The following is a 15213-nucleotide window of genomic DNA, read 5'->3' as shown; positions in this document are numbered from 1 at the left end:
AGGATTTGTAAACCTAAGGATTGACATTCCAAGGTTCACCATATTAACCATGCTAAATGTTTATTTTTTTAAAAATTGAGATCATAATATAGAAATAATTTTTTATTTTTTTATTTAATATGTTTATCTATAGAAAATTTTCTCATGTCACTTAATATTACTAAATAGATTAAAAACCCACTAGATTTAATAATCCATTAAATAAATGTTTAAATTTATTCAACTGGGTCCCTATTGTTGGATATATAGATTATTTCCAAGTTCAGGACATTGTAAAATTTTGCAAAATTTCTAATGTAAAATTTTGTAAGTTTTGATTATTTCCTTGGAAGACAATTGAAACCATTTGCCAAATTACCACCAGAAAGCCTAAGTTAATTTACACTATCAGCATTGTATGAGTGCCATATCACTATAATCTTTTTTAACATTCAGAATTTATTTATTTTTAAATCTTTGTCAGATTGGTAGACAAGAGATTAAAAGGTATTTTACTATTTAAATTTAAATTGACTGCTATTGAGGTTAAAATTTTTAAAATTTTATTACCTACTTTCTGCTTATTATCTGTTTATAATATTTATTATATACTTTTATAAATTTATTTGTTGTTAATTTTCTGCTTATTACCTGTTTATTATGCTTTTATTGCTTTTTAAAATTTTCTATGACCATTTTTGTGTTAGGGATAACATAAGAGCCATTTGTCATAATTTTTGCAAATATTCTCTTTCCACTGCCCAGATTTTTGTTTGATCGTTAATTTTCTTGACATTTTCAACCAAAGGATGTTTGAATTTTTCTGTGGTTTAATCTTTCTGATGTTTTTTCTGTATGATTTCACTGATGGTTTTTATGCTTAGGGTAAATACTGAATAATATAAAAGGTATTTAATCTTTTGAGGAATCAAACTCATTTAAAAATGTGATGTATTAGAACCCTTTACCCAGGATAATGCTAATGTGGGACACCTACTTACTTTAAAAATGTATACAGTGTCAGTACTCCTTGATAAACCCATCCATGGATTGGGCTTTTACTGTCACTTATCTTCCTGGGGGGTCTCTTTGTCATTTTAGAATTATTTTAATTTCCAGTATTTTAGCTTGTGTTTAACCACTTAGTATTTTTGTGTACTTATGTTGAATGACCTTTAAAAATCCTCATTGTTTTCTTTTTAAATGTAACTTTGAAATGGTTTGTTCTTGTGAAATCACTTTATGTCATCTCCGATCACAGGTTACTTCCCTTCATTGCTTGAGAAGTTGATCTCCGGTCTTACTGTACTTTCTCTGATACTACCTTTGTCATAATTCCTAGTGGTGTCAGTATCTTTGCTCACCACCCCACCTCAGCCATGCACCCCCATGCTCTGTCATTACAGATTACTGTAGCCCTTCTGTCATCTCATATCTCAGTATCCGGCATGCTAATCACTGACCAGCTTGAATGCCCTAGTCCAGTCAGTCTGCAGCCCCAGCAGGGCCTGCATGACATTGATCCTAACACTTGCCCCTGACCTTTCATGTCCTCATTTTCCTTTCTTCCTTACTCACGGCCAGTCAAAATCATTACCATGCAATACTCTGTCAATTCCCTTTCCCCTCAGTCACTTTATCTGACTTATTTGACTAAACCTTGACCACACCCCTTTATGTGATTGCACTCATGTATTTGAACATGACAGAAAAAAGCCCAGAGGCATGTTGGAGGTTTCACTTAGAGTCCACAGTCAACTCACCTCAAGTGGGCCTTAATGCTGCTTAGTAATTATGTCCTTAGGCCATGGTCTCTCTCCTTCACCTCGATTCCTGTTACATAGCTTATCTTCTCAAATCTTCAAACCTTTGTCATCCATTCTCTTAGCTGATTCCCTTGTTTCTTATTTTATAAAAAAATATTGAAACAAAGGGAAGACAACTTTCACATACTCTTGCCACCTCGTCTGCCCCAACTTTGCTTCCCACCCACTGTCCATTCCCATGTCTCTGTCTCCTCTGAGATTCCTGTGGGTTGAGCGGTCTCTGCTCGTAGCTCGGCTCAACTCTTCCACTGTGCATTAGTCCCATGTCTCTTTGCCTAGTAACAAACACGGCTTAGAATTCTCACTCCTGCATCGTTTTTTCCGCATGTACTGGATTATTCTATCAGGACATGAAATGTTATGACTTCTCTTAAATACAAGAAAATGCTTGATCCCACATCCTTAGCTCTTTTCTTACTTACACAAGCTACTTACCAGTGGAATGTTTCCAAAGAGCTATCTCCAGTTCTCTCCTCCTGGTTTGGCTTGAATGGTTCCAGTCAGACTTTTGTCCCTAATATTTCACCCCAAAATGCTCTTATTAAGGTCATCAGTGACCTCCTTTTTGCTAAATTCGGTGTCCAGTTCTTAGTCCTCATCTTACTTGATTTAGTTGCAGCATATAAAATAGTTGATCATTCACTCCTCTTTGAAATGCTTTGTTCACTTAGTTTCCAGAATACTGCATCTTCTGGTTTCCCTCCTACCTTGCTAACTACTCTCTTATCGCCTTTGCTGATTCCTTCATTGAATTGCCCTAGGCACAGTCCTTGGATAGCTCTCTTTTTTTAAACTTAAATCCCTTTGTGACCTCCTCTAGTCTCATGGCTTTGGCCAGACCTCTTCCCTGAACTGCAGACTCATATACCCCAGCACTCCTACTTAAGTGTCTTAAGAATCAGTCCCAGTTTAATTCAAGATTCAGGTCCAGAACTGAACTCTTGTTATTTCTTCCTCAAATCTTTTCCAGTCTTCTCCACCTCAATAAGTGGTAGATTTCCTACCGGTTGCTGAGACCAGGAGAATTTTGCAGTCGTCCTTGACGCCCGTCTTTGACACACCGCAGCTCTCACCAGGCCCCGTTGGTTCTGCTTTCCAGATGTGCCGGGACCTGGCTTTGTTTCAGGCCTCCATCATCTCTTACCTTCGTGTTCTTGCCAGTGTCTCTTTTTCACCCCTGATCTTCTATAGTGAATATTCAGTACAACAAGCAGATTGACTTTGTTAAAACAGAAGTCACATCAAGCTACCCTCCATTTCACTCAGTGAATGAAAGCCAAAGTCCTCCCCATGGTAGCCCACCAGATCTTACCTGATTTGTATACTCTTAGTCACTCTGCAACTGAACTGAACTGAGTCTCTCTGCTGTTTTTCTTTTACAGCCCTCCTTTTCTGTCCATTTCACCACACTAGCTTTCCTGTTTCTCCTTGAACATTGACCATCAGTGAACTATAATATGTAATGCCCTTTGGGGTACAAATGACAAAAGCCAGTAAGTAGGGGTCAGAATAAACTAGGATATTTAGGGAGCAAAGACAAGGTATGAAGACAAGGAAAGATTGGATTGGAGCTCCAGGAATCATAGTGGACCCCGTATAAGCTATCTATGTATGAAAGGATGTTAGAGTCTTTGCAGATTTTTGTTTCGTGATACTGGATTATGAAAGTGAAAGTCAAAGTCAAAGTCACTCAGTAGTGTCCGACTCTGTGACCTCGTGGACTGTATGGTTCAGTCCATGGAATTCTCCAGGCCAGAATACTGAAGTAGGTAGCCTCTCCCTTCTCCAGGGGATCTTCCCAACCAAGGGATTGCACCCAAGTCTCCCGCATTGCAGGTGGATTCTTTACCGGCTGAGCCACAAGGGAAGCCCAAGAATACTGGAGTGGGTAGCCTGTCCCTTCTCCAGTGGATCATCCTGATCCAGGAATCAAACTGGGATCTCCTGCATTGCAGGCTATCAGGGAAGCCCTATACTGCTACTTTTCTGTTTGACAAAATACAGTAAAGGCTACTAAGTTTTTTGCTCCAGAGAGAATTTATTAAAATTGATCATAACCTTAGAGATGATCAAAGACTGGAAAGTAAGACCTTTCAGTATAGGCTAATGCCATATGAAAAGATCAGTGTAAAATTGGCAGTGAAAAACTTTACCCAGGTAATAAAGTATATCACTTTCATTTTCTTCAGGACTTACAGCACTTTATTATTTGGCTAGGAGTCTTTTTTTTTTAATGTGGTAGCTGTAATTAATTATGTTAACTCTTTAAAAGTGTACGTTTTTCAGGATAAATATATAAATTTAGACCAGTTCAGTGAAGTGTATGAATTTTCAAATTATGGTTTAATCATTTAAAAAAGTATTATACTTAAAATGTTGCTGTATTTGACAAATAGAGCTATTTTTGGAATAACCTGGTACATCGTATTTTTTGCAGCTCTTGCTGTTTATCATTTTTTAGAAAGTTCAATTTGTTTGAAGGTAACTTAGGCATGCCTGTTTTAAATCATTTAAACCTGTTTTTGTTATGCAGGTCTTCCTGTGTTTTCAGAAAGTTGCTGCTGAAATCCTTGGAATCAAGTTAAACAAAGCAGAAATAGAACAGTCACAGGTGATTATATTGAACTGTATACTTTAAAAAAATAATTTATTTCTTAATAGACATTAATTTTCACTCCAAATCGTTTTACATTTATGCATTCTATGTACATATCCTTAACAGCCTTAAAAATAGATTGTGTGTATGAGTCAGTGTTTATTGCAGAAGATGGAGGATGTTAACTTTTTGCCAAATGATGATACCCTTGAAACCTCATTTTGTCCTTTTTTTGTTGGAAAAATGAGATTAATGTAATAAAAATTTCATCAGCAGTTAAATAATGGCTAAGGAACTGACCATATTATTTTGTATTTCTTTATTTAAGTTCTTCTTCCATGATTACTGTATAATATCCTTTTTATGTTTTATATAAAATCCCAACTATTTATTAAAGTTTAGTCTTAAGTAGTAAGAGTTTACCCTATTTGGCATTTTCTATGTTTGCTTTGGTGAAACAGTATAAAAAAAAAGTGTTGCTCTCTGTTCTTCTGTAAAATATCCTGCATTGTAATATTAATTCTTGATGTTATTTTGTTGTTAACTTAATAATGGTATTAATTATTGAGGATTTCTGAATTCTTCCACTATTCCTAGGCAGTTCTCTTAGACTAAGAAATAAACATGAGTACCAATAGTCAGCTGTTTAAAGATACAGTAGCATACTACTTCACATGTTCGATTGAATAAAAAATCAGAGCAAGAGCCTGTAGTTTAAAATCAGACTTCAGAAGTGGTTTGCTTAGAAGCAACATATATTGATAAATTACATTTTCCCTCGACCCCCTCCACTTTTTCCCTGCTTTGTGAAGCTACAAAGGTATAATGATCTTTCTCCATCCTTAAATTTTTCTTTAATTCTTTTTGAGTTAATTCTGTGTCTTCTTTTCATGGTCACTCTTTGTGTGTGCATGTGTGCATGTTTTTAGACAATTTGAGCAAATATCAATTGAAAATTGTTATGCTGATATGGCTGTTTCTAGAGCTTCATTAAAATATTTGGAACCCTGGAAATCTACCTTTACTTCTCACTATTCAAAAAACATTTCAGCACTTACTGTGGCCAGACACAGTGTTTAACTATTTGTGCCTTATAAATTGTTCCCAGACACAAAGTAGTTACTTGATTTTGGCCTAGGAGGATGGATACAAGAAGAGAAATCACTGATTTGCTTGACTGTACAGAACTTGGCAGATCCAAGAAGTTACATGATTCCTCTGCTTTGTAGCTTCGCTTTCTAAATGATGTTTGTGCCTGGTTAACTAGGTAGTCCGTAAATGATTTTCAGATGATCATAAGTGATTAATTGATCATATAAGTGTGGTTTACTGGTGGATCCAGAGGAGATTTAAGAGTTTAAGATGCAGTGAAGAAAATTAATAAACGTGCCAGCTACTGTTACATCATTTAATCCTTACAATCACTCTGGGGCAGGTAGCACTTCATCATTTTATGGTTGGAAAACTGAGACTGCAGAGAGGTTAAGTAACTCGATCTGCTTATCTGCAGCTGGGCAGTGGTGGACCCAGGATTTGAATTCAGGTCTGTCTGATGGCAGTGCCCCTAATGTTTCCACTGTACCATACTGGGCAAAGATTTACTGGGTGGTTTGGAGTGCAGAGTTGAAAAAGAAGCTGGCACAAACAAGTTGAAAAGTTTAGATTGTGTTTTGGAAAGAGAAGAGCTGTTTGGTTAAAATAAATGACCAATTTGTGTTGGAGTGTGAAGGAAATTTGAGGAAAGATTATGGAGATTTACGAATGCCAAGTTGATAAATTTTAATCTCATATATTGACAGTGGAAAATAATTTTAAGCAGGGAAATAAACAAAAGTGGTTTTTAGATGGAATTAATCTAATGGGATTTGTGTGTGTGTGTGGATGGGTGCCAGAGAGGTTGAAGCACGGAGACTGGGTTACTGCCCTCGTGTGATAAGGACCGGAATCGGGTGGAAGGGAAGGGATGGATGTAAGAGACATTTCACAGAAGAATCAGTATAAAAGGGAGAAGTCATCCCAGATCACGTTGTGGTTTCTCAACTGGAGGCATGGAAATCGGGAGACCCAGTGGTGAGCGCCTCTAGAGGAGAAGGTGTGCTGGTGCAGCGCTGACGGCCCCGCGGACAGGGGGGTCTGTGCTCGCCGAGCCCCCAGCAGTGCCCCGGTTCTAGGGTGTCTCCAGGGAGGTGGAGTGACTGGGGCACTGCTAAAAGGCAGAACTCTAGGGACGCTTTGTTCGTTTTTTAGCTCACTCTTAGTCACAAGAGACAGAAAGTTACTATTTGGACTTTTAGAGATGGACTTAACAGCTAGGCACGTTTTAACTAAACCTGTGTCAGATGTGTTAACTCCAGACCTCCTCACCCTCCCTGTGCACCCGACATTGTTTGTAAGTGCACCCCAGCTTCTTCGGCCATGAAGTCTAGTTCTCTTTTCAACTTGGTGGTCTTTACTTTGAATGCATTCATTTGAAGATGAATTCAAGCTGCTAAGCCCTCCTTCACTGTGTCTGTCAGAGCCTTTGTGTTGGGAAACCTCATTCTCCATTTCTTAGACCAGTGAATTTGGTGCCTTTGCCAATTAATTATGTATTTCACAGTTTTCTCAGTGGGAGGAAACATTTTTGAAAGTTCATTATTTTTAAAAGATGTTTCTGAGAACATACTGGCAAGCTATCTTGAGCACAGTATTATTTTTTATTGAAATATATTTGGCACAAAACATGTAAATTTAAAGTATATAACATGTTAATTTGATATCTTATGTATAGTAATATGATTTTGCCATTATAGCAGTAATTAGTATCTCTATCATGTTACATAAGTATCTTTGTTAGTAGTTGAAATAATTGTTATAATCCCTTAGCAAGTTTGATGATTATAAAACAATATTGCTTTCTGTATTCACTGTACTGTGCATTATTTCTAGGACTTATTTCCTAATAATGGTAAGTTTGTACCCTTTAAAAGACATCTTTCCTATCCCCTCATCCTCTGGGAGCAACCATTTTATTCCTTTTTTTTTGCAATTCTGGCTTTTTAAAATTTCATGTGTAAGTAGTATCATACACTTCTTGCCATTTTCTGTCTGCTTCATCTCATTTTGCAATGTACTTGAAGTCCATCCATATTCTCACAAATGGCAGACTGTTATTTCTCATGGCTGAATAATATCACATTGTGTGTGTGTGTACATATATTCCACATTTTCTTTATTCACTTATCAGCAGGCACTTTGCTGTTGCCATATTTCGCTTATTGTAAATAACACTGTAATGAACATGAATGGGCATACATATATCTTCAGGTAAATACTCAGGGATGGAATTGCTGGATGGTATGGTAGTTCTGGTTTTAACTTTTTGAGGAAACTCCACACTGGTTTCCAGGGGCTGCGCTAATTTACATTCTGTTTTGGTGCATACGGGTCTCCTTTTTTCCACATCCTCTCCAGCATCTCTTATATTCTTGAGGACAGCCATTTTAACAGGTGGGAGGTGATATCTCATTGTAGTTTTAATTTGTTGATTAGTGATGTTGAGCATCTTTTCATGTACCTATTGGCCATTTGATGTCTCTGAAAGTTCATTTAAAAGCAAAGTAGTTGAGGTAATCTGAACTTCTTTGCTTCTATATATAATTTATATACAGAAAGTGGAGGAGTAGGGCAGAAAGGAAGGGGGAGAGAGAGAGCCTGTGCACCAGCGTTCTGTGGTTTCACGTCATTCGAAAGAGTCCTGAAGGAACTCAGTGTCACAGGGTGATAAAGTGTTTTGTATTATTTTATACAGAAGAAGCTAATTGTAGACTCAACAGTCATATGGAAATTGATGCTATAGTAATTTGTTTGTGACAAATATTTATAATAAGGCCTTAGTTCCATTCACTGATTATTTAAAGAGATTCTGCTATTTTAGTTTTAACCTAGATTATTCCCATTTGAGAGTCATATAAAATGAGTTATCAACACATTTTACAAGCTGTTCAAGGAAGAGAAGAAGGAAGAAAGAAGGAATGCAGTTTACAAAGACAGCAGATGTGTCTTGAGGATCTTTGTGCCAGGGCACTAGAGTCTGGGGAGACAGAGATGAGTAAGTTACAGTCCTTATCCCGAGGGAGGAGCGCGGGGAGCTCCCAGATTGCGTGAGGGCAGACCGATAGGTCGAGGATGCTCTAGGTCCGTTTGTTATAATTCCCTATTAGTGACATTTTCACTGGCCAGTTAATAAAATTATGACTTTGTTTGCTTTGAACTAGGTATGTGTTAGTTTTAGTGATCCTATGTTTTTATAGATTATACTTCATATAAAGTTCTTAAAAATGGTAGCTGTACTTTATATCCTTGTATTTTATTTATTTTATCCCTAGTAGGTTGTACCTCTTAATCCGCTTCCCCTATCTTTCCCTTTTTCTCTTCTCTCTACCCACTGGTAACCACTAGTTTGTTCTCCATATCTGTGAAGCTGTTTCTGTTTTGTTATATTTAATTACTTTATTTGTTTTATTTTTTAGATTCTGCGTATAACTGAAGACACACTATTTATTTTTCCTCTATCTGACTTATTTCCCGAAACATAACAACCTCCAAGTCTGTCCCTGTTGTTGCAAACGGCAACATTTCACTCTTTTTATGGCTGAGTATATTCCATTGTGTGTGTGTATCACGTCTTTCTTACCCATTTTGTGCTGATGACCACACATGACTTCCGTATCTTGTTTATTATAATTAATACTGCTATGAACATTGGGGTGCATATATCTTTTCAGATTAGTGTTTTTGTTTTCCTCAGATATATACCCAGGAATGGAATTACTGGATTATATAGTATTTCTATTTTTAGTTTTTTTGGGGAGCCTCCACAGTGTTCCCCATAGTGGGTGCGCCAGTTTGCATTCCCACAGCAGTCTAGGAGGGCTCCTTTCTCTACACATTCTTGCCAACACGTGTTATTTCTCGTCTTTTTGACAGTAGTTACTCTAACAAGTATGAAGTGATACCTCACTGTGGTTTTGATTTGTATTTTCTCAATGGTTAGAAGTGTTGAGCATCTTTTTCATGTGTTTTTTGGCCATCTGTATGTCTTATGTGGAAAAAATGCCTGTTTCAGTTCTCTGAACATTTTTAATTGTTTCTCTGTTGTTTTGTGTTTGACGCTGAGCTGTATGCATTCTTTATGTGTTTGTGTGTTAACTCTTCATTGTGTCGTCTGCAAATGTCTTCTCTCATTCTGCAGGGGGCCTTTTCATCAGTTAATGATTATTTAATGTGGCCTTTCACTGATGGTTTCATAACCATCACCCATTTTGTTGATGGTTGCTTCCCTTGCCTGAGGAGAAAGTTCCAAAAAAATATTGTTAAGCCCTATGTCAGATCATATTCCATTTTTTTTCTTTTTCTATTCACTTTTTAAATTTTTTTTTTCATATAGTTTCAAAACCAAGTGGGATCTTAGCAGCCACATAGATAAACCTTGTGTTTTATAGATTAGGAGAGTGTGAACACCAAAGAGGTGAAGTAACTTGCCCAGAGTTGCGACTGTTACTGACAGCCTATAATGACATATTATACAGTGTATGTGTATGCCATTACATGGAAGGAAAAGGAGAGTCGCTTTCTTTAAGCTCCTACTGTGTGCACGGTACCATGCTTTTAAAAAATGCTATATCTGTGCTTTGAGTGGTAACCTATAATCTTGAATTTGTTGAATTCACATTGAATTTGTATCAATCATAGTATTCTTTAATAATTTATGCATTTGTTTTCCTTGCTAGACTCTTAATGCATCTCAAAAAAAAGAGAGATCATGATTGTTTGTTGGAATGTTTCCAGTACCTGGAATAGTGGTTTGCTTTGAATGAGTGATAGTGACAGGTGTTTTAGCTGTCAGAGTATGTTTCCTCTCTATCCTGAGGGTGACCAACTCTGACTTTTATAAGTTTATATGTTTCTACTATCTGGATTAGAGCACAGTTGCAGAATTAACCAGATTTATCTTTCCCGAGTCCATCTCTACTGCTTATACCTTACCACTTCAACTCCTAAGTTGCTTTCTTGCTTACCCTAATGGAGAGCTATCACTTTCAGCTCTAGTATCTGACTCTGACAACTGTGACAAAACAGGGGTTAAGCTGGTGTTCAACCACACAGCTCCCTTTCGCTTAGGGCCACTGCGTTGTTTTCATTCACTTGACTAATAGCAGAGGACAGTTGAGTTTACTCTGTAGCTCCAAACATAAAGACTGGTGTTTTGTAGGTAACACTTTTCTCTGAAAACATCAACGATTGAATGATTTGTAAACAAGCAACTACTGTGAAGTCCCCTACCATGAAGTTTATATCATAGAAATTATGCTTTACTTAACTCAGAGAAAGCAAAGCCCTGAACATGTAGCACTTTGATTCTGGCTTCCAGTTCAGAAATTTTGTACAGAGCTTTATGTCAAACAACCAAGGCCCTCAAGAAAGATGTTGCCTTGTTAGCTCTTAATTAATTTGATGAGAATCAGTGGTGAAAATCCAAGTCGTTTATGCTAGTCAATACTTCGACCAGAGTGTCTTGACCACAGGTCAGTGACCTGGTTGTGTTTATAAGATAGGGTTTAAACCATCATTTTGGAGGATTAATGAGTTGCTTGCTGATTATGAAAATCCCTTCTCTTTATTGTAACCCACAGTTTGGCATGAAGCAGTTAGGTTTGGGGAGGCCAGATGATGGTGTTCAACCGGCCACTGATGCACCCCCCTCATACGTCATGTGGCAGTTGGCAACGCTCCTGTGATAGCATCAGGCTGAGTGCCTAGTAAATCATGAGTCTTGTCCAGAAGTTAATACTGCTTGCTGGAGAACTGGAGCAGAGCCTGTCCAAGGCTAATACACCTTAGTGTCCTGTTCATTTACTTTCAGTTGTTTATCCAGGCTTTATAAACATTATCACAAGCAGCAGCCTGATTAATATGTTTTTCTCTATGTGCTAATTAATAGATGCTATGATGAAGGAAGATCTTTCCAAAATAAAATATTTGAACTCATTAAAAGCGGATATAGTTCCAAGTCTAAAAAATTTGGGGAGTGTGTTATCTCTGTCATATTTATCTTATGTGGTCTTCTCATCTTAAGGGTTATAGTAATCAAAAAATCTAACTAGTTTTGATCTGTTACTTAGCAGAATTCTTTATTTGAAAACATCAGCTGTCATGCTTAAAATATGGTATGTTTTTTAACTATAAAAAATATATTTTGATCTTACTTTTTTCCGTATGAAATTTCAAAACATGGAGGTTAGGGCTGTGAGAGCTGGGGAAGTGACCATCAAAAGGAAGTCTTTGACAATAATGAATATGATTAGATATAAAAACCCTAAATGACATGCAGCTTCCTCTGATTTGTGCATCCTCTCCCTACCTTCAAAGAAAATGAACCACTCTTTGTTCCCACACATATTATAAATCCACTAGTAAATTTCTTACCTGGTATGATGGTTAGCTGTGTGCATGTTCCCTTCCCACAGCAACTTATGAACAAATCCTGTGCAGTTCACTATTTGTTCGCAGTGTAGAGTGACTGGCCCATGGTAGATGCTTGGTAATATTTGTAAAAGGAAATTGAATGAGTACTTCTGCTGCACGTTAGTAGAGAAAAGCCCCCAAATTCTTTGCTGAAATACTGGGCATTATATGTATTACATGTAATTGTGATATCAAAAATAGAGCCCACAGCTTTTCTGTGAGGCTCAGTAGACATGTCCATTTCAATAATTAAATAGAATTGTAATGTTTCTTGGATCTTTGTTCGTTTTCTTTCCTTTTATATGCATATATTCTGCTATTTCTTTTGTGGCTTGTTTAAATTTATGTGCGTATTTCTTTTTCTACTTTGGTGTTCCCATCTATTTTCAGTCATTGAACATACTTTCCACTTTTTTCTTCCCCCCCCCCCTTCTTCTGCATCTTATTTATGTTATACGGAATTGACAGCGTATTGTCAGGGCAGAAATAGTGAAGTACTCGGAAGAAGATAACCAACATACCAACTCTGCTCAGAGCAGAATCTGTTCAGTACAGTAGTGCAGGTATTAATCGATAAACTATTGCAATTTGGGGGAGGAGGGTGGGGAGAACTGGTGAATGTTATCTTGTTCTTTATGAATAAAAAATTCAAAGATTTATTGTACATTCTTGGGAATTAATATTGCATGAGTCCTGTTCTGGAACTTTGAAAAATTGATCCTTTGCCAGACTTATGACTTAAGGAATTGGGAACAAATTAAAATAACATTTAATTTACTTTCAAATGTATTTGTCTTTATGGTTGTGTTTATTACATGTGCAGTGAAGTGGAGAATTGAAGCAGTTATTTCATTATTCTCTCCTTACTGTTTTCTCCTGAAATAGCCTGGTAATTGAAAGAGTATTTTTAAAGTTTGCCTTGAATTACCCTTCTTTGTCTGCTTATGTGTGCAGACTTAGTAAGAGTTGAAAACAGTTCAGGATTTGTTTTCCCTGAAATTATTACTTAAAGAAGATTGTTAGGGCATGTCGCTAAATTCATTGTTTAAAATATTCTTTGAAGTTTGTGTTAGAGGGAAGGAAGGAAGAGTTAAAAGTGTCTTTTGATTTAAATTATTTTAAACACATGAATGTGAGGTAATATAAGTTTCTCATTATTCTATATTTTGTTAGAGTCGTTATTCATGACCCAATAGTGAGCAATTTGGAAGTAAGTCAGGGATTTGGGAGAAAAGTTTTAAAAATTGGAAAAGTTCTGCTCAAAACATTTCTTCTTTATATGTGACTTCTTTTTAACATTTTTATTTCTTCTCACTAACTCACAAATTGATAAACATTTTTAAAACAGTTATGCCTGAGTATAATAGTATATGGAAATATTAATAAATAATATTTTTTACTTTGAAATGATGAGGCCTTATCTATGAATCAAAACTTGTAATGATTAATTTTAAATCCTTTGCTTTAAATTATAACCGAGATTTAGTTTTTCATATTGATTTGCCAGTTTTTTTATTAGACTTGTGATAACTTCATAGATGTCATAAAACCAGAGAGACTAAATAAAAAAATTGCTATTACATCCTTAACAAAGCCAACCCTCCCTCCGCTTTCCCACTCCCCCCCACCCCCCCACAAAAAAAGAAAATCCCAGCTTGACATGAGTTGGTTCTGGCTGATTCTTTTAATATCAGCTTCTGCTTCATTTATGATGTCTATCATCAGGAGTTCACAAAAGTTCAGCAAATAAAAATATACTTTAAGGAGCTCTTTCTAAATGTTCTGATGTCCTGATAATAACTCTGTTTTCTTTTATGACAGAGAGTGGTGAAGGCAGATATTGTAAACTACAACCAGGAACCCATGTCAAGAACTGTTAACCCTACTAGAAGCTCTATGTGTGCAGTTCAGTGAGCACGTTTTTCTTTTGTATTGATAGTTCTGACTGCCCTTCACCTCTGTGTGGGCCCCAAGGACCTCTAGGAACTTGTTTTATCAGTGACCATCTCTGTAGTTCAGTTAAACACTTTCTGCTCAACTCGCTTCATCATTGCGTGTTGCCTCAGCCACAGGCAGCTCCTTGGACTGGAAAGAATTCAACTTCGGGACCACACACTTTGAATTTAGCTTGGAAAGCCCATTCTCTGGAATCAGACTGCTCCATCGAGAAAGAATAATGTTGGCTCTCTTATGGCCTCACTTCTTTTGTCCGTATGTAAATTTTGTTTTTAAACAAATATGAAGACTATCCGGGTCTTGATCATCAGCCAGGATTTTGCTGCAGCACAGTTCCATTCTCTTATCTGAACTCATACCTGGCAAAGTACGCTTCAGAGTGCAAACATCTGAACGAGTCATATATTTTATCTACTGATACTTAAGAAAGGATTCTTTTGCTATCTCTTGTGAGTGAAAATATATAAAGCGGTATCTAACTGAAAATCTTGAAATAAAGCTATAATAGAAATATTTTCTTCATTTTTTTTTAAGAAAGAGCCTAACTTGTTTATATTTTAGCTGTAGCTCACGAAGTAGTGAGTATTTGATAGTGTATTTTTATTATTGTATCATGGTCATTATGTCTTGTGTAACACTCTGGTTAGATGGTTTTGTGATTCTGACGCTCCATGCAGACTTGCTCCTACAGGCTGTGTGAGAGTCCTCCCAGAATGAGCTGTGACTATTGTTGGATCATTGTGGATCAGACTGTACCTGACGGGCAGATATTTTTCTCTTGCAAATAAATTTATTTAAATTACCTTTGGGGGAGAATTTTCTTTCAGCCACGTTCCCTTTTGTTACAGAAAAAGTATAGTTGGATACAAATCAATGGTTGTGTGAAGTTTGATAAACATTCAGTCACTTAGAGTTGGTTAGGACTTCCCCAGTGGCTCAGCGGGTAAAGAATCCAGCTGCAACGCAGGAGACACGGGAGACAGGGGTTCAGTCTGGGCCAGGGAGGATCCCCTGGAGGAAGAAATGGCACCCCGCTCCAGTGTTCTTGCCTGGAGAATCCCACGGACAGAGGAGTCGCAGAGAGTCGGACATGACTGGGCACACGACCCACGTTCAGTTGGTAGGTGGGTAGCATTGTTAGGGGGCTTAGCTGACGTGATGAACGTCCAGACCCCAAAGCCTGATGTCCAGGGGCTCCGTGCCAGCCGCACCCTCCCCCTGCCTTGGCTCAGGCTGCTCTTCCGGGCGCAGCCTCCCACTGAGCCCGCAGAGGCACGGCCACGCCTGGGTGCTTTGGGACACGCTGCCTTCCTGTCTGCCTGGAATTCCGCCACCCTCTCCGAGTGTCTC

The 15213-nt window shown here is 37.4% G+C and overlaps 1 protein-coding gene across 2 annotated transcripts in view; it reads left to right on the top strand.

Annotated features, from left to right (window-relative positions):
- RAB28 (RAB28, member RAS oncogene family) overlaps window positions 1-14667 on the top strand; it is an 88528-nt gene extending 73861 nt beyond the window's left edge. The window contains exons 6-8 of one of the 2 annotated variants that reach the window (XM_043447802.1): window positions 4339-4416; window positions 12376-12470; window positions 13729-13863. In XM_043447802.1, coding sequence (XP_043303737.1) covers window positions 4339-4416; window positions 12376-12465 — 168 coding nt within the window. In that variant the 3' untranslated portion in view covers window positions 12466-12470; window positions 13729-13863. Of the gene's footprint in view, window positions 1-4338; window positions 4417-12375; window positions 12471-13728 lie in introns of both variants that reach the window. The other variant, XM_043447801.1, reaches the window with a different exon arrangement.
- Window positions 14668-15213: the final 546 nt, after the last annotated feature.

Source organism: Cervus canadensis, chromosome 26 (genome assembly GCF_019320065.1).
Source record: "Cervus canadensis isolate Bull #8, Minnesota chromosome 26, ASM1932006v1, whole genome shotgun sequence".
In the NCBI taxonomy this organism is placed as follows: Eukaryota; Metazoa; Chordata; class Mammalia; order Artiodactyla; family Cervidae; genus Cervus; species Cervus canadensis.
This window is presented reverse-complemented; position numbering and strand designations above follow the sequence as displayed.